Source organism: Sciurus carolinensis, chromosome 18, assembly GCF_902686445.1.
Source record: "Sciurus carolinensis chromosome 18, mSciCar1.2, whole genome shotgun sequence".
Classification (NCBI taxonomy): domain Eukaryota; kingdom Metazoa; phylum Chordata; class Mammalia; order Rodentia; family Sciuridae; genus Sciurus; species Sciurus carolinensis.
The window spans coordinates 8,007,185-8,035,030 of record NC_062230.1 but is presented as its reverse complement, the minus strand read 5'-3'; the positions used below and the strand labels follow the sequence as shown (position 1 = coordinate 8,035,030).

Sequence of the window (27,846 nt, the reverse complement as noted above, 5' to 3'; positions counted from 1 at the left end):
GGCTCCTCAGCCCGAATGAGCCCAAATAAACACGGGTCCGACGCAGACACCGCCTTGCTGCCTCCTTGAGCGTTTCCGTCTGGTTCTAATGGCGCTTCCACCCCACGACGTTAAGAGCAGCCCTTCCCATCCCATGTGGAATCAAGAAACGAATTCCAGAAATCAGAGTCCAGGGTGCTTTATTTATTTATTGTTTTTTTTTTTTTCGTCTTTCCTTTCCCTTGTTCGTTTTTATTTTATTTTTTAACGTGTGAGTCTCATTCTCCTACACCAACCGATTTATACTTCCGAAGTCCCTAAGAAGGGCGAGTCCCTGAGGTACGTTGTGCCTTGCCAGGCGCTTGGGGAGCAACTCCCACTTCCTCTGGCCAGTTTCTGGGGTGGTGGGGCACTTTTTTTTTTTCCCCCAGACCCAGGGCATTGCACATGCTAAGCTAGCTGACTTGCAGCCACTGAGCTACACCCCCAGCCGGTGGGGTGATCATGCCCTTGATCCGTTGATACACTTAGGTCATTCCTTGTCTTACTTTTGGTGGGTCCCATCCCTACCCCAAGTTCTGAAGCAGTTTCCTTGGAAAGAAAGGGACCGGCCAGGACTGGGGATGGAGAAGTGGCAGGATTGGAGCCCTTTGCCTGTCTTTTTTTCCCTCAGGCAGATCACCATGCCTACCCTGCGGTCATCCTCCCGTCTTCATAGCTCTTCCTCACCAAGCAGTGTGTCCTCCCCACTGCAAAGAGCTGTAGGAAGTGCACAGAGGGCCTTGTCTACTTCTTCTAGTTCCTCTATCCATCTGCCCTGTGATGACAGGGACTCGAACCCTTCAGAGGGGTGAGTGGTGTGGGTGAGAAGCTATTACATTTCGCTGCTGCCTCCTGTGTTTTCGGTAGCTTTCCTTACTATTATTTTCTTGCACTGGTTGTAATACATGTGGGAATGTGTGAAAACATCAGAAATGCTATATGGGTTCAGAACAGTGATCCCCTTAAGCTCTGCCAGCTGTTTCTTGGCCTCTCTAGACCATGTAGATACCAAGAAGAGCACATTTTTAATCTGTCACTCAATTTGCAGTCTAGACTTCTCCGGAACACATTTTTGTGTTCAGCCAGTATAAATGTTGATGGGGACTGTGGAGTGGAAATTTTTACAAATAAAGAGTGCTTTATTTGTTTTCTGACAAGTTTTTTATGAATTTTTTAGTTGGTGTCCTATAGTTCTCATATTTGGAACTTTTTAAACAGGTCCATCAATCCTCGTCTGTTATGGTTTATGAGTTTAAAATTCTGTTATAGTAGTATAAGTTATAGTAGAAGAGCTTGTTTTTCATCTTTCTAGGAAAAAAAGCTTTATCCCTTAATTATTTTGATTAGTCTTCTCTCAGTCATTTGTTTGTTAGTGCTACTATTGGGGACTAGATTATATCAATGTTTTATACTTTTAACTCCAGGTACATATTATTCTACTTACATTTGAATGATACATAACTTATGAGCTATACTAATTTCTCTCTACACACAGCAATAGTTCCTCTGCCTGTGAATATCATTTGATGCTTTATTTGTAGAGAATATTTGGAAGGGATTGTCTTTCACCCTTCTCAGTTGCTCATTCTTCAGCTTTATTGCTTTCAAGTGAAAATTTTCCTTTAAGACTTTGACCCTATTTACTTGTAACACTAAGCCATCTCTTACAATCTGACTCTCTTTTAATTATGGAGGTAGAATATAGTTAGAGACAAAGAAAATTTATAATTAGCCCTTAATATAGGGGAAATGGAATGGTTTTATTTAAGGAGAACCATACTTCCTTGTAGAGATAGTCCCTCTCCATCCCCTGATGAAGGCAGTGACTTTGAAGATAACCTGAGACGCAGTGTGAAGAAGAGATCAGCAAAACGACCACTCAGAACAACACCAGTGAGTCTGTTTTATTTTGGAGCCTGTTTGGGAAGCAGCAAAAGAAAACCTAGAAGAGGCTCAGGTGATATGGTTAATGAAGGACACAATTTAAAAGAATCTTAAAGGACAGAAGTAGGAAGAAAAACTTTGAAGAGAAAAGAATAAACTAGCATTAGGATATAGAGGTACAGGAATGGTGCTCACAGACTTTAAAAGGAAAAAAGCTTAGGAATAATAAAGCATAGTGTAAAAAATGAGTTATTTCAGATCTGAGACAGTAATGCATACTCAGCAACTTAAGCCTACTCCCCACCCCCACCACTTCTGGGGATTGAACCCAGGGACACTTTACCACTGGGTTGTATCTCTAGCCTGTTTTACTTTTTATTTTGAGATAGTGTCTCAATAAGTTGCCCGTACTGGCCTTGAACTTGGCAGTCCTGCCTCAGCCTCCCAAGTAGCAGGGATTAAAGGCACCTAGCTGGCGTAAGCCTACTTATGTGATAATGATGAGACCAAGTGCTAATGACACTCTCACTTCTTAGTATGCCTGTTATTTTTTCACTTACTAGGTGGCAAAACATCCAAAGAAGGGGTCCCAAATGGTAGAAGGTAAAATCCAGAAAAAGTTAGACTCACCAACCAACAATCTCTTTGATGCTGTGAAAGCTGCCAAAAGTGACATGCAGGTAAAGTAGAGAATCTCTATTTCTTGATACCACTTCAGTATTTGTAAGTGGGAAGATAAGGACAGGTATCTGTAGATTTGATTTGATATGAACTTCTTAGCGAGCATACCTGTATCAAGAAAGATAATACCATGAAGTGAATTCTTGGAGTGATACAAGAGATCTTAGATGAGAGAGCATGTTCTTTTTGGAAAGGTATCACAGAACAGGAGGCGAGGAGAGGCGCTAGATGAACTAGGAAGGAACCCTGGATATGGATAGGATAGCAGTTTATTCACCCTTGTTAATTTTTTACCTCCACCTTGACAATTATATCTAGTTACTTTCCCTTCCCACATTCCTTTTATCTATGGCATCTCTGTTATGCAAAAGTGAGTAAGGCATATATGTAGATTAAAAACAAGATGATCACCCAGGTCTTTAGCACCCAGCTCAAAAAAAAAAAAAAAAAAACATTAATAGATCTGTAGAAGCCCATCGCATATCTTCTCTCCATCCGACCCTTCAGTCCTCTTACCAACCAGAGACAACCCTATACTGAATTTTATATTAATCTCATATCTTTCGTTATAGTGTTACCTCTAGTGAATGTGTTCCTTAATTTATATAAATGAATCATTTTAGCCTTCTGTGACTTGTTTCAGTTAACATTTAAAAAAATTCATCCATATGGATGTATAATATAGGTTTTTGTCATTTCTAGGAAAGTATTTTAAATATTCAAATAGTTACTAGTTTTTGTTATTTGATTTCTAACTTTATTGCATTGCAGTCAGAGAATGTGGTCTTTGAAATTTTTGGAGACTTAGCCTTGTGATCTAGCATTTAACTCCCAAAACTCTTGTACAGGTTCTTGAAGAGGATGAGTGTTCTTCAGTTGTTGGATATACTGTTCTCTTGAGTGAGATTGGAAGTGTTAAATGTGCTACTGTTTTGATATTTCTATTGTTTCCTTTTGGGTTTAATTCTGTTCTGGGTTTTTTTGAGGTTTCTGAGATAAGTCGGTTACAGGGAGAAGTGCTTTAAAATCAGTGAAGTTAACTTTTTCAGTTGCTCCTTTTGTATTTATCCCTGTGTTTGCTTTAAATATTTTGATGCTTTATTTGCATACAGCTTTAGAATTGTTATAGCTTTCCAATAAATCAAATCTTTTGTTGTTACATACTGACACTCTTTGAAAAATGTTTTGTTTAATATTAATATATCTTAACACGCCTTTATTTTTGGTTAGTATTTGTCTAGTATCTTTTTCTATCCTTTCATGTTTAATTTTCCTGTGTGTATTTGGGATCTTTTACATACAGCATCCATTTGAATTTTGTTCTTTGTCCATTTTGCTAATCTGTACTTTAACCTAAGAATTTAGTCCACTAATGTTTATTGTTTTTGTTGATATGTTTAAATTTATTTCTACCAGTTTGTTGACCTCTTTATCTTACCTTTTCTGGTTTTTGTTGTTGTTTTTGTTTTGTTTGGTTTGGTTTTTGTTGTTTTTCATTTTGCTGGCTTTATTTTGGATGTCTATCTTTTACCAGGACCCGGATACATTTTAACTCTAATTGTTCCTTCTAGTTTATATGATATTGTATATTCACAACAGTGTTGTGCTTTTCAAATATTGCCTCTTCCTCACTTCATCATTTTCAGGAACTCAGTTAGACATCTTTAGAATTTCTGTGTTTCCTAACATCTCTTTTACTATTTTCACCTTAAAGCTCTCTGAGTTGCATTTTGGGTACTTTATTTAATTCAGTCTTCATTCACTCATCTTGTGTTCTGCTGTGACCAATCCACTTTTACTTCATCTGATGAAGATTTATTTTTTTTCCAGTATTGGGAGTTGGAACCAGGGCCTCAATGTGTGCTTGGCAAGCACTCTACTACTGAGCTAAATCCCAGCCCTTTTTATTTATTTTTTTTATTTTGAGGTAGGCTCTCACTAAGCTGCCCAGGCTGATCTTGAACTTGCAATCCTCTTGCGTCAGCCCCCTAAGTAGCTGGGATTACAGGAATGTGTTTTGAAGTGCTAAATGTAATATTTTTCACTTATACCAAGTTTGTTTGGATAATTTTCAAATTGTATCTTTCCTTCTACTTTCAGGCTTTTTAAAATTTTTCAAATCATAGTAATCATAATCTGTGATAACTTCAGTTTCTAAAGTCTTTGTTAATATAATCTCATGTCTGTTTTTTCCTAATTCCTTCTTTCAGTTTCTTTATATGTTTTACTAGGTTTTGTGAAAATGAACCACTCATTTCCCTGGAGCTTTATGTGTTAGAATTCTTTGGGGTGTGGGTCAAAGGTGGGTTTTTAAGGGAGGAACTTGCATTTGCCTCTGGTAGTTGCCTGGAGACACGCCAGTGTCACTTTCTTTTTAAAAGACATATTTTTAAATTGTAGATGGACATGATACTTTTATTTTATTTATTTATTTTTATGTGGTGCTGAGGATCGAACCCAGTGCCTCACACATGCTAGGCAAGTGCTCTATCACTGAGCCCATAACCTCAGTCCCTAGTATCATTTTCAATTAAGTTTTCTGACTGAGATTTTTCTGATCATATAGGTAGAGTACATCTGGACTGCAAATCCAGATATAAATTCTTAAAAGAAAGTTCATTTTTTATCTCCACACCACACCAAGTTCATAACAAGCTAGTTTTCTTAGTGTCCCTGTCTGACCTGTAGATTTATTTTCATTTATTTTCATTTTTGCTTTTGTGAGGCTCTGACTGCAAGACACAAGCCTTCTCTTATACCACTCTTAGAAAGACATTAGGCTCTGTCCCCTGTGCTGTGTACTCCATGCAGCCATCTGAACACAAAGTCAGGGTCCCTAGGGTTTAATGAAACCCTCAAGACAAAAGTCAGCTTGCTTGCTTCCTTGGATTGCTTACCTTCACCTCTTTGGAGCCTATATTTTTCCAGTTCAGCAATAGATTTTAAAAGATGTTTATAGTATTTTTAATCAGAAATTTAGTTGCTTCATTTGGAAAGATCAAAGAGGATTTCAGTTCTGTTATACTGTTAGAAATAGAAATCATCCACTTTTCCCCCCAGTCTCTGGTGGATGAGTGGCTGGAGAGCTACAAGCAAGATGAGGAGGCAGGATTCCTGGAGCTCATTAACTTTTTCATCCGATCTTGTGGATGTAAAGGTGAGGAAACTCCTACCCCTTTCTGATCCCCATTCTTCTGCTCCCATGTTATGAAACTCTTTAGACAAGTAGCATTAGATATTTCCTAAATAAAGGAAGAAAGTAAAGCATATGGAGAGTTTCACTTAGTTAACTATGTCATTGATGAGTAAATAAGGAAAATGATCCAGTATGGAACTATGTTGTTTTTGAGGCAAAAATAATCATTATTTTTGGGGAAAAATAATCATCTTTATGTGATGCTAATGATATTCACAAATTGCAAAGTGGACTATCAAATGTCTTTTAGTCTTTGTAGATAAGATAATCTCTTATTTTCTTTCTCTGCCATTTCATGTGTATTTATTTTTTTCCTGAAGCTATGGAGACCCCAGATCTCCACATACCACGGCTTAGTTATATCAGGGCATATGGATTGATCAGATTGTATTATAAGAGTTCAGCATCTGGCCTGGATTGTTTCTTTGATTTTTATTCATCTGGTGTCTTTTTTTTAAACCATAATTTTCCACTACTTGATTCCTTGGGGGTTTCTAGAGAAGCCCTGCATAACAGATAAATGGTTGAATGATGTAAATTTTAACTTTTCTGATTTCTTACCTAAGCATTTTTCTGTATGTTCCCTAGCTCATCTTCAGATAGTATCTCTGAATGATCACAGTGTCCTATTATTTTCTTCTTAAGTAACTCATCTTTTCCATTCTTCAGGCACTGTGACCCCTGAGATGTTCAAGAAGATGTCCAACTCAGAGATCATCCGGCACCTAACAGAACAGTTTAATGAGGTAGAGGAAGATATCCAATATCCTCTTTCCCCTCTGATTTCAAAACACAAGCCCATTCACCCCTTTCTTTCTGATTCTGGGAAGTAGTGTTGCTTTTAGAAGGAAAACTCAACCTCTTGAAGCTAAAAGAGATCCATATGTGTATTATCTGGTAAGCCTCTGGAGCTGGGAAGGATATCAGGAAATGAATTATGTTGGAGATTGCACTGTTATACTGTTGGGTTTTACATCTGAGTTCCCATGGCTTCATGGGAATTAAAAAAAAAAACAAAAAACTTTCCATTCTTTTCATGATCCTTCTCTAGGACTCAGGGGACTATCCCCTGACAGCTCAAGGTCCATCCTGGAAGAAGTTCCAGGGCAGTTTCTGTGAATTTGTGAGAACATTGGTCTATCAGTGCCAGTACAGCCTCCTCTATGATGGCTTTCCTATGGACAACCTCATCTCCCTGCTCACTGGCCTCTCGGACTCCCAAGTTCGTGCCTTTCGCCACACTAGCACCCTGGCTGGTGAGCACTTTTATTCTTGTGTATTCTCCTGGGGTTTGGTAGGACCACTTCTCTCTTCTCTGGTTCTAGATCTTTTTTCCCACCTGTGTTTTAGCTTTTCGTGTTTTTTGTTTTGTAGTACTGGGTTTGAACCCAGGGGTGCTCTAACACTGAGCTGTATCCCCAGTCCTTTTTATTTTGTTTTTTATTTTGAGACAGGGTTTCACTGAGTTTCAGAGGCTCATCTCAAATGCAGTCCTCCTACCACATCCCTCTCGGGTTGCTGGGATTGCAGGAGTGGGCCTATGCACCTGCATCCTGCTTGTGACATAGCTCTACTCAGTGTATCGCAGCTTTTATCCCAGGCCTCCATCCAGTGGATATGTTAAAGGGGTAGATCACAGTTAACAGTTTCCAGCCTTAATAATGTTCTCAAAAGCTTACCCTCCAGGAATATGCTGAGGGTTGAAGTCCAAAAGAGACAGGAAATGTCCACTGCGGGCTTCTCGTTTTCTCTGAACTTTTTTCCTTCTCTTTTAAATTCATGCTCCCTCCTTTGACATAGGTGATGATTTCTTTGTTGTTTTTCCTGACTCAAAGCCATGAAGCTCATGACCTCCCTGGTAAGAGTTGCCCTCCAACTGAGTCTACACAAGGACAACAACCAGCGTCAGTATGAGGCCGAACGAAACAAGGGACCAGGGCAGAGAGCACCTGAGCGACTGGAGAGCCTGCTGGAGAAACGCAAAGAGGTGAGGAGCACTCCCTGCTGCTTCCCTCCCTCTCTTCCAGCTTCTGTCTACTGCTGCTGCAGACCAGTTTATCAGACCATGGCACTTCTCTCCGGAAGCACAGGCCCTGAGCAGCCTTTCAGATAGGGAATAACAGAGTCTGGCAACAGCTATTCTAGGCTCATCCCATCAGAGGTCATTGTGTGCTCGCTCTTGTTTCTGGATGTGGGCTCAAAAATCATGACTAGTGAATTTAGAGTTCTCTATATATTTCCGTTTTTGTTCAGTTTTCATTTGTCTTCTTCATCTGAAGTGTTTAAATGCTCTATCTGCATGTTATGCAAGGAGTTAAGTTTTCACTATTATGTTAAGAGTGCAGGTCACCACAGTAGTAGCGAGCCAGCCAGGGACAAAGGAAGCCAAGTGTTCAAGGAATGGAAATACAGCATTCCTTCTGGTCACCACCACCAGATGTGAATTCTCTTCCAGTTAGGTACTAGGTCCATGGCTTAATGTGACCTCTCAGGCTTCAGTTTTCTTTTCTTTAAAAAGGGTAAAATTCTATCTTTTTGTGACTTTTAAGTGAGATGATGAGTAGATTGCCTAACCTGGCACATGGTGGGTATTTGCTTTGTTTCCCTTTAAACTTAAAGAAGACCACTGAAGAATACAAGCCCTAGCAATATCTTTTACACCGATTAAACTTCAAACATCTCTTCTGTCTGTGATGAGGTGAATGCTGATTGCTTCCTCTTTACTCTCCATTAATATCTGAGACACCCCCATACTGAGGTTAGCAGGACACATCATGTCTAACTGTACCAACTGACTTTCTCTAGCCTTCATAAAAAATGACTTTTGTGAAACTTTCTTTTTCCTCATTCTCTTTTGCTATTTTGCACTGTCAAGATGATCTCAAGGGCTTATGTATATTAATAAGTCTATCCAGAATCTTAAATTATATACAGTGTTTCACCCTTATCTTTGGTTTTTCTTTCAGTTACCCACAGTCAGCCAAAGTCCAAAAAATATATAGTACAATTAGATATTTTGAGAGAGAAACCACATTCACATAAGTATATCATTATAATTGTTCTGTTTTATTAATTGTTGTTAATCCCTTACTGTGCCTAATTTATAAATTACAGTTTATCATAGCTATGCATGTAGGGAAAAAAATCAGGTTAAGCATCTTTAACCCAGAAATCTGAATTCTATAGTACTTCAGATTCCAAAACTTTTTTGTCAGTATGATACTCAAAAAATTTTGAATTTTGGAATATTTCAGATTTTAGATTTTTGGATCATGTTTGCTCAACCAGTAAAGTCTATGCATATATTCCAAAATCTAGAAAACTATAAAATTAAAAACATTTTGGTCCCAAGCACACCAGATAAGGGGTATTCAATCTGTATGTATAGGGTTTTGGTACTCTCTGCAGTTTCAGGCATCTGCTGGGCCTCTTGGAACATATCCCTTATGGTTAGACTACTGTACACTACTACAAATCTTTATTTTTTTTGTCTTTGGGTTCTTGCTTCATCAACTATTATTCCTCCTTTTTGTCTTTACTCTTTCCCCTCATTTTTTTATTTATAAATGTATATAGGCTCTTGAATCTGTCCCTTGAAGAACTCTGCTTCTTTGTGATATATTCTATTTCTATCCTCCTTTTTTTAGAGTAGTATTTCCTTGTTTTCTTAATATCCATTTGACTGAATCCTTTTTGCTACTTAGCTCCTATCCACATTTCTTTGAAAATTTTCTCTCCAAACCTGTGACTTCCTGAATTGTATTACCAGTTCCTTTCCTCGACGTCTCTTACCTAGACTTGTATAGAATCTGGTACTCACCTACCTTCTTTCTTTCAAGGACTTCCTTTTCCTTCAAATGTGAAATTTTTCAGACATTCAAAAAGATAAGAGACTCTGGTATACTGAATACCATAAGTGCGTTATCTAGTTTATTTCACAGTATTTTCTTCATCTGTTGTTTTGCTCTTTTACAGTAAATCATAGATATATTGATCCCTCAACCCTAAATACTTAGTATGTCCTCTAAAAAGTAATGTGTTCTTAATGTAATCCAGTACCATTTTCATATCTAAAAAATTAATGATTTCCTAATATTTTTAATTCCATTTCATACTTTTTAAATATATATGTGTATATATATATATATATATATATATATATATTTTTTTTTTTTTTTTTTTTTTTAGTTGTAGGTGGACATAGTACCTTTACTTTATTTTTATCGGTGCTAAGGATTGAACCCAGGGCCTCACATGTGCTAGGCGAGCACTCTCCCACTGAGCCACAACCCCAGCCCCTCCAATTCATACTTAAGTTTCCTCCACTTGTCCCCCAAATGCCTTTTACATCTGGTTAATTCAAGCCAGGATCTAAGTGAGAAATCCACATTGCATTTGGTTACTTGTATTTCTTCTTTTTTAAAAAAAAAATTTTTTTTAGATGTTGATAGACTGTTTTGTTCATTTATTTATGTGGGGTGCTGAGAATCGAACCCAGTATCTCACACATACTAGGCAAGCACTCTACCACTGAGCCACAACCCCAGCTCCAGACTTGTGTTTCTTAGAAAGATCTTTTTTACTCTACATGGAACATCAGCCTCCCTCTATTTTCCCCCAGTATGTTGATTTTTTGAAGAGGTGGGATCAGTTGTTTTTAAGTTCCTGTCTTATAATTCTGCTTTCTTGATATCTGTCATTTACCTAACCCAAATCCAATTGACATTGGGGTGAGGGACTTTCATGGCTTTCCAGGATGTTTAGCAGCATCTCTATCCTTTATCCCACCCAAAACATTGTTAAATGTCCTCTGAGGAACAGAATTGCCTGGTTGAGAACCACTGATCTAATCTGGTTTTTGCTAGTTCTGTTTCTTCTATCAAACCATATGTAGTAAAGATGAATTTTTTAAATTGTTGTTAGTCAGAAACATTCATAACAGTCTGGGGTTGTGGCTCGGTGTAGAGCACTTACCTAGCATGTGTGAGGCACTGGGTTCAATTCTCAGCATCACATATAAATAAATGAATAAAACAAAGGTCTATCAACATCTAAAAAATATTTTTTAAAAAACATAACAACCTGTTTGGTCTTCTGAGTAGCAAAAATAACCATACACAGATGAGATAGTGTTTTATCAGACACAAAGAAACCTCTGAGGCATTGGTCAATTATACTGCTTCTTCTAGAATTAGATCTAAAAGGAAACTTAGGATAACAAGGGTTCACACTGTGTTCTGTGATAAGTAGGAAGTAGGTAGAAGTTATACTTTTTATATCTTTGTGGCCTTAGACTTTTGGGGTACAAGAGAGATTGATCTGTTCCTCCCTGTCCTCCAGCTCCAAGAGCATCAAGAAGAGATTGAGGGGATGATGAATGCCATCTTCAGGGGTGTCTTTGTTCATCGGTATAGGTGAGTTAATGGGCTCCTCTCAGTGAACCAACTGCTCCTTGGTTGTGGAGTCTGTAAAGGTGACAAGCCTCTCTTCCCGTATTATTTGGATAGTCCCAGAAATAAGACAGCTGGAGTAAAAGCTCTTAACAATGCATGTTTTAAATTAGTAAGTTTCAGTTTATCCCACACACAAAGGATCTTGTAAGCTATTCTGGGAGAGAAAATAAAAGGGTAAGGCATTACTGAGTATTCTGCTCCAACTTCACCCGAGGCCTGGCTCTGTCCCTGCCTGTTATCTTTTTGGTTGGAGACTTGACAGGACAAGAGCAGAGAACCAGAGGCAACTTTCCTGAGGCATCTGTGTAGCTCAGCAAGCCTTTTCCTAGCTCAGCCTATTGTTTGTGCTGAGGGAGGGGAGTCTTCTACTGTTTGATGAACTGGTAGAATTAAGTTTAAAAATATCTGTAGTACTCAAAAGTTTCTCTCTTATCTAGATTTTACCTTCTGCTTTTCTAGAACCCTTTCCCCTGATTTAATCTTTTCTTGAAGTAGAATGAAAATATACACAGGTTTGGGGCTGGGGTTGTAGCTCAGTGGTAGAGCACTCGCCTAGCATGCATGAGGCACTGGGTTTGATCCTCAGCACCACATGTAAATAAATGGATAAAATAAAGGTATTGTGCCCATCTACAACTAAAAAGTATATTTTAAAAATATATACAGGTTAACTAACAAATGTGATTTTAAAATCAGTTTTAAATGGTGTGAACAAGATGGTACAAGGCTGGTTCAGTTATCTCGTAGGTTAGTTAACAGAAAGAAATTTACTTCCATCTATATTGTGTGTATATGGGAAGGAAAATGAAAAACGTGGTACCAGGCATTCATCAAGAAAACAAATTCTTTAGTTACACTGTATACATGTATGAAAATATTCCACTGAATTCCATTAATATGTACAATTAATACGTGTTAATAAAAATAAAACAGTAAAACAAATATTTTTTGTGAGAGAGGGTCTTCTGATAGGATGGAAAGTGAGTTTGTAGAGAAGACTACAGAAGTCAGTTTATCTCTCCATCTAGGGACATCCTTCCTGAGATCCGGGCTATCTGCATGGAGGAGATTGGGTGTTGGATGCAAAGCTACAGTACCTCTTTCCTCACTGACAGCTATTTAAAATACATTGGCTGGACCCTGCATGATAAGGTGGGAGTCAAGGCAGTCTCCTTTCCATTGTTCCCCTTATCATCTTCCCTGCCCCAGGACAGTTCAGCTTTTCTTGATCTGCCACTTGGACATTTTACCTAGTGAGTGATAATCAGCCCATCAAGGCACTGAACCTTGAAACTTACCTGGTACTAGAGAAGGTAGGATAAGGTAAAAGAGAAAAAGACATATCCAGGAGATGCAGTGCCTTCAAATCTGAGGTGTCACAGGGAGAGAAACTAAGAAAAAGCAAGAAGGTTTTTGATAGACTCGTAACTCAGATGTGAGGGTGGTAACTGTAGGATCTTTTGCTCAGTTCTGTGATCTTTCTGTGTTTTGAGTAAGAAGACAGCTATTCATTTCCTCTTATATCTCAGAATCCTCAGGTGTAAGGCCACCCTGGTCCAGAATGAGAAATCTGCAATTCCTCATGTGGTGGTTCAGCAGGGATGAGTGGTCAGTCATGTTTCCCTCCTTTTGTTTGTCCCTCCTCAACAGCACCGGGAAGTCCGTCTGAAGTGCCTGAAGGCTTTGAAAGGTCTGTACAGCAACCAAGAGCTGACATCGCGCCTGGAGCTCTTCACTAGCCGCTTCAAGGTGAGATGGGGGCAGTGCTTCTGTGCTGGACTCTTTGCAGTGTTTGCTGCTTTCCCACTTCGTGTCTTTCTGCATCTGTTGCTCTGATATTTTGTTAGCTATTCCCACATCTGCTTCAGCACCCTTTCTTTAGGACTCTTTCAAATTCTAGGAGATGTGATGTTTGGATTGGGTGCAGTGAAATACTGAGTGATCTTCTTTTTCTGACAGGACCGGATGGTTTCCATGGTCATGGACAGAGAGTATGATGTGGCCGTGGAGGCCGTCAGGTTGCTAACCCTTATTCTGAAGTGAGTCCTGTGAATGTGTGAGGCAGCATGCCCCAAACACCTTTGAGCATCAAGCAGGCCCCTCTAGAGTCCTTGCCCCACCTGTCACAAGTTAATACTTTCTTATGTGCAACTCGGTTGAAAAACAAGTCATTCCTGAGTTGGGATACCTCGAGGGGGAAACTCCATATTCCTCTGTCTTCCACTTTTCATTTAAAAGTTCTCTGAGCTGGGCATGGTGGTGCACGCCTATAATCCCAGTGATTTGGGAGACTGAGGCAAGAGGATCACAAGTTCAAAACCAGCCTCAGCAACTTAGTGAGTCCCTAACTTAGACCCTGTCTCAAAATAAAAAATGAAAAGGACTGGGGTGTGACTCAGTGGTAGAGCACCTCGGGGTTCAATCCCTGGTACAAAAAAAGAAAAAGTTCTCTGAGAGTCAGCTTCTCTTTTGTTGCTATGTTAGCCCCAATTTTGCTGGAGGACAACATCCACACTCACACGCCCTTTTCTCTTGGCAGGAACATGGAAGGAGTGCTGACCACTGCAGACTGTGAGAGCATCTACCCAGTTGTGTATGCCTCCAATCGCTCCCTGGCCTCTGCCGCAGGGGAATTTCTGTACTGGAAGTGAGTGAGATTGCCTTTCTTTCACACCATTCTTTGTCATTGTTTCTCCTCTTGCCTCAGAACTCCCCACAGAGAGAGATAGGCCTCTCTCCATATCCCTTTCCTCTCAACCCTGTGGGCTCCATAGCTCTGCACTTCTTTTCCCTGCATCCTTCCTTGGGCTGTTTCTTCCTTCTGGTGATAGCCATGTGCCTCACCTCCTCCCATGCTGTGCCCTTCCTTGTGCCCGCCCCTGCAGGCTCTTCTATCCTGAGTGCGAGACCAAAGCAGGGGTTGGAAGAGAGCGACGCCGAAGTCCACGTGCTCAGAGAACTTTCTTCCACCTTTTGCTGTCCTTCTTTGTGGAGAGTGAGGTGACATGTGGAGGGAGTGACAGGGTGTTGTGCAGAGACCTCCGTAGAGGACAGGGGTGGCCATTGTGGGAAGGAGGGTGATGCTTATCAACAGCCACTTTCTGGCGCAGTTTTACATCTCATTGGTAACTCGCCCTTGCCTTCCTCACAGCTTCATGATCATGCTGCTTACTTGGTAGACAGCCTGTGGGACTGTGCAGGGCCTCAGCTGAAGGACTGGGAGAGTATGACAAGTCTGCTGCTGCAGAAGGACCAGAGTACGTGGCCACCTGGTGACAGGATAGGGACCTTTTACCTCCAAGTGAAACCAGGAGAGGTTTCTTGCTTGCCTGTAAAAAGCAGCAGAATGCATGGGGTGGAAGTAGAATTTTAGACAGTGAGTGTCTAATCTGTCATTCTTTTTGATCCTTCTGCCAACCCAGACCTGGGCGATGTGCAGGAAAACACGCTGATAGAAATCCTTGTGTCCAGTGCCCGGCAAGCTGCGGAGGGTCACCCGCCTGTGGGACGGGTCACTGGGAGGAAGGTATGGCATGGGGGCAGGTCGGGTGGTCAGCAGTATTGAACTCAGATATGTATTCTCTCTTCTTAATCTTAGGTCCTGGTTTAGGGCACTCCATCTGCCCCCAAATGATTTTTTCTCCAGCAAAAAGAAATCTGAAGGGAGTGCCAAATTCTTTTTTCCTTTGCGGGCAGAAAATATCATGGGGAGGAGGGATGCACACACATATCCACTGCACCTGGTGTTTCTCCACACACCTCCCACCCCAAAATGACTCTCATTCCAGGGCCTTACTGCTAAAGAACGCAAACTTCAAGCTGATGACAAGGTGAAACTGACTGAGCACCTCATCCCCCTGCTGCCCCAGCTCCTGGCCAAGGTAGAGCCCTATTCAGCACCAGGCATGAGCCAGTGAAAGGAATCAGCTTGGAGGAGGGATGGGAGAAAGTAAGCAGCTCATGAGCTAATGAGTAGGCACCCTCTTGACCACCACAGTTCTCAGCTGATGCAGAGAAGGTCGCTCCCCTGCTCCAGCTCCTCAACTACTTTGACCTCAGCATCTACTGCACTCGGCGCTTGGAGAAGGTGAGGAAGTGGAAAGATCTGTTTCCACACCTCACTGCTCTCCTGCTAGGGCTGGAGGGTTCTGTCAACATCTTTACAGGAACTTGGGGTCCAGAAAAATCCAACAAGCCCTTCCTTTCTTAGGCATCTTTTCGTTGAAGTTTACTGCTTTCAGCCTTGTTTGCATTCCCCTCCACACTTGTCTTCTCCTGCTTTTCTCCCTCTCAGCATCTGGAGCTACTTTTGCAGCAACTCCAGGAGGTGGTGGTGAAGCATGCAGAGCCAGCAGTGCTTGAGGCTGGAGCACATGCCCTGTATCTGCTCTGTAAGCCCGAGTTCACTTTCTTCAGCCGGGTGGACTTTGCCCGCAGCCAACTAGTGGATCTGCTGACTGACCGCTTCCAGCAAGAGCTTGATGAGCTGCTGCAGGTAGGAGTTGGGACTGAATGGCGGTACACTCCAAATGAGGGGGAGAGGGCCCCAGGACTGGGAGCATGGATGGAGGAGTTCTTGAGAGAACCCTGCTGTGGCCCTTGTCTCTTCCTCAGTCGTCATTCCTGGATGAGGATGAGGTGTACAGTCTAGCAGCCACTTTGAAGCGCCTCTCTGCCTTCTACAAGTGAGCAGCTCCCCTCCTGCTCCTGCCTGTCTCTTCTGGGGTCTATGGAATCAATTCCCTTCATTCTGCTCCAGCACGTTTCCCTCTTTTCCCACAAAGTGCTCATGACCTGACTCGCTGGGAGCTCTACGAGCCATGCTACGGACTCCTCCGGAAGGCTGTGGACACTGGAGAGGTTCCTCACCAGGCACGTGGACAGGTTGGAGATGTGGAAGCTAGAAAGGCATTTTTTAAGGACCTGTTGTAGGTTGCCATCTCTCCCAGGCAGGCCCAGTCACAGGGTAAAATGTGGGCACACAGGAAGATCAGGTGGCGCCACTTCCTCCATTCCTTTCTTAAAAAGTGGACCAGGCTCCCATGCCTGCAAACAGCCATCTTCTCTAGTTTCCTGGAAGTCAATATTGACTTCCTTCACGAGGAATATTGACTTCCTTCATGAGGAGACTCTGAGTGAATTAGGATGACATGACATGTCTGCATAGAATAGGTACTGCTGAAGACTGTTCAAAATATCAGTTCTTCTCCACCATAAAAGGAATTAGGTTTCCTTGGTTTCCCTTTCTCTTCACACTGGGTGTGAGCCCATCATCCTGTCCATCTCTCCCTCCTCGACAGCCTTGCCCTCACCACCATCCTTCATTCTACAAAACCTCATTTGTCTGACATTTCATGGTTACAGGTGGTCCTGCCAGCCTTGACTCTTGTCTATTTTTCCATTCTCTGGACACTGACCCACATTTCAGGGCCAGATGCTTCCCAGGTGAGTATGGTCCGATGGGGGACTGGGATGGAGAAGCCATGTCTTCATTGCTCCTTGTAAGCCGCTGTCTCTGCAGAAGCAAGTGCTGGGTCTCAGGAGCAGAATGGTGGCCTTCTGTGAACTCTGCCAGAGCTGCCTCTCAGATGTGGATACGGAGATCCAGGAGCAGGTGAGCGTTTACTCCAGAGGGAGAAGGAGGCAAGTGTTGGTCTGGGTGTGAGGAGGCCCCATTCCACAGGGAAACTAACTGTGTGATTCCAATCTTGATAACAATTCTGTTTTTCAATCATCCTTTTTTTCCCAATAGGCTTTCGTCTTATTAAGCGATATGCTTCTCATCTTCAGCCCTCAGATGATTTTAGGGGGGCGGGATTTCCTGAGGCCCCTCGTCTTTTTTCCAGAAGCCTCTCTCCAGTCTGAGCTAGCAAGCTTCCTCATGGACCATGTCTTCCTCCAGCCTGGAGACCTGGGCAGTGGTACAGGGACTCTGTGTTTGGGGGTCAGGAGGGTTTGGGGCTAGGCCTGGCTCAGTAGTTTAGGGTGGGAAACCTAAGCATGTGATTGCATTCTGCCTTTGATGGGCAGGACATTCCCAGGATGACCATGTACAGATAGAGCAGCTGCACCAGCGGCGCCGACTCCTGGCCGGGTTCTGCAAGCTGTTGCTCTATGGGGTTTTAGAGCTGGATGCAGCCTCAGATGTTTTCAAACACTACAACAAGGTATAGTGAGCCCCCACAGCCACAAAGAAGAGGGGCCTTGTAGGGCAAAGCTGTGACTTCAGACACTATGGCATCTTAGAAACAAAGGGATGGATCTGATGGGATCAGGTTTAAAAGGGGGAAGTACAAGGGAATGGTGGTAGGAGTTTAGAATAAAGGTACAAGGAAAAGTGACTTAGTAGTAAATAATTATGGAGAAAAGCTGTAAAGCCATTGAGTGGAAGGGAAATAGCTTGTTCCTCCCGTACAGAAATCTCTTTTCTCCAACCCAGTCCACCGAATGGGGTAATACCAAAAGGAAAAAACGAATGGAGGAAGAGTGAGTCCTCCCCACGTACCTAGATGTGCCTCTGTGTCTCAGCCCACCATTGCCTTGGCTTCTGTTACTGAGCACCTCTTGTGTGCCTGCCATTCCAAGCACTGAGGACATAGCAGTGAACAAAAAGACAGAAGTTCCCGTTGCCCGGAGCTTCCTGTCTAGTGGGAAGACATGCGTAGGCTTCAGAGCTGAGCGAGAATGCCACTGGCAGACTTACTCCTCCTCATCACCAAGAATTTGGCTCCAACAGTTTATCCCTAAATTTTTTTTTAACCCAAACTGATTTCTTTGGGGCTGTGTACCTGTTGGTTAGAGATGAGGTCTAGTCTGAGTTCTTTTATGCTTAGATTCCTGTTTCTACTGGGAAGGAGGCAAGATTAGGGATGTGAAGGTAGAAACAAAACAGTCTTTTCCCGTGGTCAACTATTCTGTTCTCCATTTCTTCTCACACAGTTCTACAATGACTATGGTGACATCATCAAGGAAACATTAACTAGAGCAAGGCAGATTGACCGAAGTCATTGTTCCCGAATCCTACTGCTGAGCCTGAAGCAGGTGTTCCTTTCTGTCCAGGGGCCTCACACCTCTGGCAGGCCTCCCTGTGGTCCCCACCTCTTTGTTCACCCTCAGCCTCAGAGAAAGCAAGACCTTAAGAAAAGGACCTTTCTTATCTTGACTCTTATACATGACAGGCTCCTTGACACCTAGTAGATCCATAGAAAATGTGTTTTTAACTGACCTGGAACTTTCCATCTCAACCCCAGAGAAATCACTATCAGGACCTAGAGCACCAAAGATGAAGTGACAGGGATTCCCTAATTATTTTTTCAGTCTGTTCTCTAGCATCCTTCTTCAGTTACTGTAGATGGCTTTGTTTATTGTTAAGGCGAAGGCATTGTCTGCTGTGGAGGGTCAGGTATCAGGGCAGTGTCCTGGGAGGAAGAAGAGTAAAAGAAGTAGATGGCATTTGAAGCCCCCTGGCATTTCTGAGAAAGAAATGTTTTACTTTTCTAATGCCACCCTGTTGCTCTCTCCCAAACACACCACGTCTCTTGGACACAGCTATACACAGAACTGCTGCAAGAGCAGGGACCCCAGGGCCTGAGTGAGCTGCCAGCCTTCATTGAGATGAGGGACCTGGCCCGGAGATTTGCCTTGAGCTTTGGACCCCAGCAGCTGCAGAACCGAGACCTCGTGGTCACACTGCACAAGTGAGGAAGTGCTGGCTTGGAGGCTGGGTACAGAGGGCTGGGGATGTGGCCCTGGAGGGGAGGGGAGGCCGTGGAGGAGGAGCAGTCAGGTTGGTGGTGGGCATGATCTCAGACTGAGTGGGGGTGGAAGGGCACACTTGGTCAGGTGTCTCAGCCCTGGAAGGGAAGTGGGAAGGTCCTATCTTTCTAAAATAGTTTTGCCCAACCAAGGGAAGGCATCAAGTTCTCCTTGTCTGAACTTCCTCCACCGGGTTCCTCTGGTGAGCCCCCAAATCTGGCATTCCTGGAGCTCCTTTCAGAGTTCTCCCCCCGCCTCTTCCATCAGGACAAGCAGCTGCTGTAAGTTAGAGGGTGGGTGGGTAGAGATGGGGATGCCAGAAAGGCCTGGGGAAGGACTGGGACCCATCTCAGCCTTTCCACCCCACCCCTTCCTCAGATTGTCCTACCTGGAAAAGTGTCTGCAGCGAGTTTCCCAGGCACCTGGCCATCTGTGGGGTCCAGTCACCACCTACTGCCACTCCCTCAGCCCTGTAGAGAACACAGCAGAGACCAGCCCTCAGGGTCATCCCCGCTCCAAGAAAAGGCGCATTGAAGGTAGAGCGCTGAGATTCTGGTTGCTGCTGCTTAGATAAGCAGGAAAGGTGGCTGTGGTCTCCTTCAGACCTTTATTTTGTCAAGCATCTTTGTCACAATTTGACTTGCTGGTAGTGTGTTTTCTAGCATGCATTTTAAAAAGTGACCTTTTTAAGTGCTACAACTTTATTGAGATATAATTCATATGCCATAATATTCAGCCGTTTAAATTGTACACATCAGTGGTTTTTAGTACAAGCTATGCAGCCATCACCACTATTTAATTTTAGAATATTTTCATCATTCTAGAAGAAACTGTGACCTATTAGCAGGCACTCACTCTTCTCCCCATCCCCTCAGTCTTAGGCAATATTAGTAATCTACTTCCTGTTTCTGAATTTGCCTGTTCTGGGCACCTTTCTAAATGGAATCAGTGTGTGACCTTAGGTGTTAGGTGAAAACAGCGTGTTTTCAGGGTTCATCTGTGCTTAATCATGTGTCAGTACCTTGTTTTTTATGACAGAACAAGAGTTTATTTTATCCATCTCCTAATGACTCTGAAGTGGTACCTCATAGTTTAAATTGGAGTTTCTCTAATGACTGCTGATATTGAGCTTCTTTTTATTCACTTATTAACGATTTATCTTCTTTGGAGAAATGTCTTGTTCAGATCCTTTAGGGTCTTTGTTTGTTTTTTGAGGTGCTAGGGAGCAAGACCAGGGTCTTACACACATCCTCTATCATTGAGCCATAACTCCAGCTCCTTTTGCTCATTTTTAGAGTGGGTTGTTTTGTTATTGTTGAGTTGTTAAGAGTTTTTATATTTTCCAGATATAAGATCTTTGTCAGTATATGATGTGAAATAATGTTCTTGAATTCCATGAGTGTTTTCTCCACATTGTTGATAGTATCCTTGGAAATAAGAAAGTTCTTAATTTTGATGAAATTTACCTTTTTTTTTTTGTGAGGATTGAACCCAGGCCTTGTGCTGGACAGGCAAGCACTGTAAGAACTGAGCTGTATCCCCAGCCCCCTATTTTTTCTTTCTTGCTTGTACTTTTGGTATTGTATCTTAAGGAATCATTGCCTAATCAAAATATTTACTTCTGGTTTTTTTTCTTCCTAAAGTTCTGTATTTTTACCTCTTAGATTTAAGTCTGTGCTCCATTTTTTATAATACTTGTTTAGTTGTCGATGGACCTTTTATTTATTCATATGCAGTGCTGAGAATCGAACCCAGTGCCTCATGCATGCTAGGCAAGCGCTCCTCCACTGATCCACCACCCCAGCCCCTGTACTCCATTTTGAGTTAATTTTTGTATATGGTGAGAGTTAGGGTGTGATTTCTTTTTAATGTCTTCTGCTTTTTGTTCTTTTTGGGGGGAGTGGGTAGGAGTTTTTTGCAGTGGGATCTTGTGTTACTCAGCCTTCCACTCGCCTCCCAAGTGGTGGGACTGTAGGCGTGCACCACTGTGCCCCACTCTTAGTGTCTTCTACATACCACCTAAAATTATATCTTATACCACTAGGATACTCTGCTTTCATCAGTTAACTAAAAAATGTTAAGGACCTGCTACTTACAAGACATGGTTGAGTGTTTTAGAGGTCATGAAAAACAGCTTACCATCTATTCAGAAGGAGGGAACACATTTAGGAAAAAATCTGAATTATGAATACGCACCAATAAATAAATACCTGAGGGTTTGCACAAATGAATGCTATAGATTTCAGAGAATGAATACGCACCAATAAATAAATACCTGAGGGTTTGCACAAATGAATGCTATAGATTTCAGAGAATGAAGGTATCTCTTTGTTTAGTTGTTCTGTGAAGGGTTTACCAAAAAGGTGAAGTTTAAGCTGGAGCTTTAAAACTGAGTAAGAGTCAGATGAGACAGAGAAAGAGTGATCATCAAGCCTAGCAGAACAGCACATGCACAGACAACATAGAAGTATGTGTGTTAGCCAAAGCATAGGTGTTTTAAGAGTTTGTAAAGGTGAGATAAAATTGAAAAGGCTGGTTCTGCTGTTCAGTCAATAGATTCTGAGCACCGTGTGGTGGGAATACAGCAATAAACAAAGATAAAATCACCTTCCTTTAGTGATAGGGAGTGATAAATACTGTGACCAGAAAGCAGGGAGGAAGGGGAGGGAACGTGGGGGAGGGGGGGTGCACCCAGGAAGGAGAAGGCCTCACAGAGCACATGAGTGTTGGGCAGAAACCCAGAGGAGGTGTTGAAGGATGAACTTAGGTGCATTAAATTTGTTACAAGTTGTTGAGCAGTCAACAATTTGTGATTGGACAACACCAAACGGATCAGGGCCTCCCTTGAGGGGCACAAAGGTGTTTGCAGAAACAAGACAAAGGAAGATAGGGGACTGGGTAGGATGGAAAGTGGAAAGTCCAGTAAGAGGTTAATTGGTGGTTTCTTACTGGTTGACCTTAAGTTTTGATCTCCTAAATTATTGAGAGTGAATAACTCATTCACTCTGAATTGGGTTCTGATTTGCTTACATGGAAATCCAAGGCACTGGAGCTGTGTCCGTCTGATTAATTAATTTTTTATTTTCAACAAAGTTGAAGGATTGTAGTGTTCCTAAAGTATATCAAAATAACAGGGAGCAGCCAGTCCAAAGGCCATGAATGGGAACGCTTTGGCATGTGCAAAGAATAGCAGAGAAGACCACTATGGCTAGAATGCAGAGTATGTAGGATTTGCAACCAGAGGTCACAGGAGCCCAGAGGGTATATGGCAGACTCTGGCCTTTACTCTGAGTGCATCAGGAAACCACTGGAAGAACACAGGGTCCGTGTCGAGCAGGGACCCTAACTGATGGTAGAGGGGCAAACATAGAAGAAAGGAGGCTGTTGGGAAAGTTGCCCCACACGAGAAGAGTGCCCAGGCCAGGAGAGTGGTGGAGGTGGCAAGGAGTGATGGGTTCTGGATGCTTCACTAAGGAATATCTGACCAAATTCCCTGACAAATTAGATGTTGGTTGTAAAATAAAGAGGAGAGTTGGGGATGACTCCCAGGATTGGGAAGGATGGAATTGATGTTGTCTGAGCAGGAGAGCACTGTGAGTGGGGAAACATCAGGACTTTGGTGCATCCAGGTGCAAATGTGTGATAGACAACTGGAGATCAGAAACTGGAGTTCAAGGGAGGGCCAACAGCTGGGGTCAGCTGGAAGTCGGCAGAGTCCAGGTGGTATTTACAGGCATGAACCTGAAGGGCTAAGGAAACCATGAAATGGAGATGAGGAGAATCCTCTTACACCATAAGTAGGTTGGGGAGCTTAGGAGGATCTGCAGCAAGGCCCAAGGTTCCTCTCTGAGTACAAGTTCATGGATGTGGCTCTGCTTTCTACAGTCCTTCACATGAACCAGTGGCATCTCACTTTGGGTTGTTGGTTTCAGTCTACAAAATTGACTGTGGAGTGGAGAGTAATGGGGTAGGGTGAACATTTACCATTGACAAATACTAATGTCCATTGATAGATGTCTTAAAGTAGCATCACCAGGTGTTCTCAGGCAATGGAACCTTGGGTAAGAACCTTCGGTCATCTACAGTCTTCACAGGAGAGACCCTCCACTCAGCCTTCGCCTCAGAGCTACACTGATATTGTAGTCATCTCTCCCTCTCCCTCCCCCACCCTCCCTCCTTTCCACGCTCGCTTTCTCCTCTCTCCCTCTCTTTTTAACTTTCAGAAAATCTTGTCTCCCATGTTCCTACTCCTTCCTGTCCCTCATGCATCCACTCTGACCTCTACTCCCAAACTCAGGCCATTTTGAGCTCTTTCTGACCCCAGAAATCTGGATCGAATAGGATCTCAGGTGATCTTCATTGCTTATCTCGGGCCTCTCAATCTTGGCGAACCCATTCCTCTCCCACCTTCATCTTGACACGTTAACTGTTTATCTGTGAAATGGATATCTTTCCAGTTGTTTACTAAGCTGTGTAGTAAGTTGTTCTGGGACAGGCCTACACACAACCCTACAAGCTTTACACTGTTGCACAAAGGGTTCTGGGTCTCTGTTCATTTTCTTAAAATATTTTTTAGTTGTACATAAATAAAAGTAAAATACCTTTATTTTTATGTGGCGCTGAGATCAAACCCAGTGCCTCACCAGTGCAAGGCAAGTGCTCTACCACTGAGCCACAACCCCAGCCCCCAGCCCCCAACTCTTCATTTTTGAGATGAAACAGAATGAGTCATAATAGGTTTTCTATTCTCTTCTTCACTTTCCCTTATCAAATCCCGGGCAGGTCTTGAGCAAGTGAAACAGCCTCACAGAGAGGATGTCTCCTCATCCCAGGAAGAAAGCCTGCAGCTGCCTAGCCTCCTGCACACACCCACCCTCACCTCCACCGCTGTGAAGAGCCGGCCTCTGCTTGGGGAGCTGGAAGAGATGGCAGAAGGCAGCTCAGCACCGGACCTCACCCACAAGTGAGCCAGGGCAGCATCGGGTTGCCTGCTGTTTGGAGCTGCTGTGTTCCCCCGCAGGGCGATCTTGGCTCCTTGACTGCTCTCTAAGGCTTTTTTTTTTTTTGGAGGGGGGGGTTTAGTTGTAGATGGACACAATACCTTTATTTTATGTATTTATGTGGTGCTGAGGATGGAACCCAGTGCCTCACACATTCGAGGCAAGCATTCTTACACTGAGCTACAACCCCAGCGCCCCCCCCCATCCTTTTTTAACTTTAAAATGTCTCTTCCCATACTCTGAGCTTTTCTCCCCTTTGATGCCGGCCCCCTTCTTCCTTATTTTGCCCTTTACTTTTATTCCATCACTGATCCTGCTTCATTCTTGACAGCCGGCCTCTCTCAGGCCCCCAGAAGTCAAGGTTCTTGGCTGTCCAGTATTTCCCGACTCCACGCAATCCTTCAGGCCCTGGTCGAGGCAACCAGCTAACTCGGTGAGCTTTAATCAAGCTAACTTGATTCCATCTTTGCTTCTTATCTGTCACCCACTCTGGTGATTCTCTTCTTGGTCAGTGCTTCTCTGCTAATGCTTTTTGGACTTCCCTTCACCCCTCAATACTTCCTTCCAGCTTAGTATGAAACCCCAGAATGTAAAGAACTGCTTCCACCGAAGCAGGGATGAGAACCCAGAGCCCCACTTCCTGCTCCACATACGACTTGCTCCTCTTCCTGGGTACCTTTGAGAAATTCTCAAACCTTTAAAGAACAGTTTGTAACTCCTGCTCTCTGTCACTATTGTCAGACTCAGCCTTATGGAGGAGGATGAGGAAGAAGAGCTAGAAATTCTGGATGAATCAAGTGAAGAATGGCAGGATATAGACATGGTGAGTGAGCCCAGTCTTCCCTTCTCCCTCCAGAACTGCAGGCCAGTCAGCAGGAGGGGCGCAGGAATTTTCTTCTTGGTCCTGTTGACAGCCTTTGTCTCTGATGCTGCTTAGGGCTTTCTGAAAGAAACACTGAGGAAAGGAAGGACAGGTTGTTACTATAGACTTTGCTTTTATTAAAGAAATAAGCAGCCAGGCACAGTGGTGCAATGCCTATAATATCTACTCTGGAGCCTGAGGCAGTAGGATTGCAAGTTCAAGGCCAGCCTCAGCAACTTAGCAAATCTGTCTCAAAGTTTTTAAAAAACTGTAGCCCTATAATAGAATGCCCCCTGGGTTAAAAATGACAAAAAGTATTGGAATAGCACTTCCCTTCCTGTCCCCAATTAAGTATTGTTGCCTCTAAACCTCCTAAGAATTGGAAGGAGCCCTAGATTCCAGGGTGGAAGGTCATCAGCCCGTTTAGTAAGTCTCCTCAGCACAGCCACACCCCCTCCTCCCTCCTATGCTGAGAGGTCCACCCCATCCCTGTCCCTCCACACTCCCTTCTCTGCCCTGGCTGCCCACTTCCCCAGGAGGAAGCTCCAGTGTAGTGTGAAAGACCTGGGAGCTCGGGGACCTGAGCAGCACCCTCAGTTCCATGTCAAGTTAGTGTGTTGCCCTTCTGACCCTCCATTTCCTCAGTAACAAAAGGACAAGCACCTTGTAGACAACAGAGGGCTATGTCTTAGTTCAGGCTGCCATAACAGAGCACCACAGACAACATTTATTTCTCAGCTCTGGAAGCTGGAAGTCAAACCTCAGGTCAAACATGGTAGGTTCTGGTGAGGACTCCGCCAGTTGCAGACTACCAGGGTCTCGTAGTGTCCTGACAGGGAGGAAGGAGCAAGCTAGCTCTCTGATCTCTTCTTGTAATAAAGGCACTTGTCACATTCACAAGGGCTCTGATCTGTGGCCTGAATGCCTCCCAAAGGCCCCACCTCTTCATACCTAGTTCTAGGGGTTATGGATCTGAGGGGGACAAATAATCATGTGGGTCTTCTGCTGTTACTCTCTTGGTCTTTCCTCTGGGGAAGGGAAAGAAGAGCAGGGAAAGGAGACTGTTCATGCTCAGAGGAAAATGCAGACAGTGACACTGCCGTAACCAAAGCCCCGCTAGCAAGGTCTCTGTTCAGATACTTTGTCTTAAACCCTGGGGACAATCCTGTTCTCTGGTTCCAAAGCTGAAGGCTCTTAAGGGGCTCAGTAGGCAGGCCAGGAGAAGAGGCACTTTTGTCATGACTGATGTGTGGTCCCTTGTACTTGTCCTTATGAAACTGAAAAAGGAGCTGTGTTTCTATTGTGAAGGGTAGGAATGGGGAAGGTGCTTTCTGACTTTTGATCCCATTTCTTCCAGCAACCTGGGAACCACTCTTCCTCCAGTGAGCATGGGCTCGACCTTTTAGATACTACAGAGCTGAACATAGAGGTAGGTATGCCCAGAGCACAGATTGTGTGTCCTTGGAAATGCGGGCAGGCAATCCATGTACTTGTCAAATATGCCAGAGCCCTTGGCAGCACTTTGGTGGCCTCTGGAGATTTAGGAGAAGTTAGGATTTTCAGCTGCAGACACAGTCTTCTGTTGGCCCTTCAGTCCATTGCTGTGACTTCATGTCTCCTTTCATCCTTTTTCTTACAGGATTTCTGACAGGACTCTGGACCTCTCCCCATCTCCATCTCCCACCTGAAGGACACGACCACTTGGAAAAGGAGAAAGAAGCAAAGTGAAGCCTCTCCGGCCCCAGGACTGACCTTGCCTTTCTCACCTACCTTTCTCTGATGGTGATGGGTCGAGAAGCCACGAGCCCCTGTCTCCCTGATGCACCCTGGCTCTGTCCCTCTGCCTGTGTTCTGTTTGGAGTGGGTGGGAGGTGTCACCTCTGCAGTGGAGAGGTATATGCCTCCAGGCGTTTAACGAGCCCGTGGTTTCTCTGTTTGGGACTCCTTCCACAGACTCCTCTACGCCCTGGTGATGAACTCAGTAAACATGTTTGAATCAGCCAGTTCTAGGTGTGACTTGAGATTGTCACCTGATAGTGGTCAGGTTCTGTGGATGCCTGGTGCCACGGCCTGTGTGCAGGTGTGTCGCCCCTTCCCAGGTACTTCGTCTGGGCGCTCAGGGGTGTATTGCTGAGACAGTGGGCAGAGCCATTAGAGAGCGAGCAGTTGAGCTGGTAGTGACAAGTTTCATCCAAGGTGAAGGAAGATGACACTGATAGGCAGGTAGGTGGGTGGGGACCTTGGGAAACTGCCTGTCTCACCCACTGAGGCCCAGCCCAGTCATGTGTGTTGGCATTCTTCACCCAGGGGTCCTTTTCAAGATGGTTCTATCCCCTCATCCCAGAGACACATGCCATACTTTGGAATTTTATAGAATCGGAGTAGCTAAGGGGAGGAAACAGAACTTTCTAAATGGCCAAGCCCAGATCCAAGTCCTGACACCACCCGCTTCATCCCCGCAGCAGCCGGGACCTCTTCTCTTTTCCCTCTGATAGTCAAGTTTATATATGAAGATGTGGGTTGCTTTGCTTTTAGGGCTTCTGTGGTTTGAGGAACCCTTCCACCTCTCCTTTTAGATACAAATTCAGTTCTTCCCACTCCCGGGGCATCCTTTAATTGCAGGTTCTCACTGTGGTCCTGTAGGCTGGACACAGCCATCCATCCAGTGGCTGGACAGAAAAAAAAGATTATGATTTTTGGTGACCAGGCCACTCAGCCCAAACCAATTTTGCGATCTTCCCCTTCCTCACTCCCTCCCCTACGCTCCCAGGTAAAAGCTAGAATTTGGGTGTGAGTTTTCTCTTGGAAAGAGCCTTGCAGTGCCCTAGGAAGCTAACCCTCTAGAGAGCTAGGCTTGTGTCCAAGTGGAACAGCTTCAGGAGGAGGGGCCTTTCGTGGGACCTGGGAACATGGGAAAACCAAGGTGAAGACATGGAGGTCACTAAGAAACCGGGAGGGGAGATTCCTGAGGAATTTAAATATCGACCAAGCTTA

At 43.6% G+C, this 27,846-nt stretch overlaps 1 protein-coding gene across 1 annotated transcript; it reads left to right on the top strand.

The window, feature by feature from the left end:
* Positions 1 to 662: 662 nt before the first annotated feature.
* On the top strand, positions 663 to 26,847 carry Stag3 (stromal antigen 3). The gene is given in 33 exon segments (XM_047533620.1): positions 663 to 829; positions 1,812 to 1,914; positions 2,469 to 2,585; positions 5,647 to 5,743; positions 6,452 to 6,528; positions 6,834 to 7,038; positions 7,618 to 7,769; positions 11,123 to 11,196; positions 12,264 to 12,387; positions 12,886 to 12,984; positions 13,195 to 13,274; positions 13,775 to 13,882; positions 14,121 to 14,235; positions 14,387 to 14,492; positions 14,658 to 14,761; positions 15,024 to 15,116; positions 15,233 to 15,322; positions 15,530 to 15,730; positions 15,850 to 15,920; positions 16,020 to 16,107; positions 16,600 to 16,680; positions 16,757 to 16,849; positions 16,988 to 17,156; positions 17,266 to 17,402; positions 18,175 to 18,276; positions 18,784 to 18,932; positions 19,143 to 19,271; positions 19,369 to 19,573; positions 23,793 to 23,953; positions 24,322 to 24,423; positions 24,732 to 24,813; positions 26,210 to 26,281; positions 26,492 to 26,847. Coding segments are annotated over 33 exon segments (3,762 nt in total). The 3' UTR covers positions 26,501 to 26,847.
* The last annotated feature ends 999 nt before the right edge of the window (positions 26,848 to 27,846 follow it).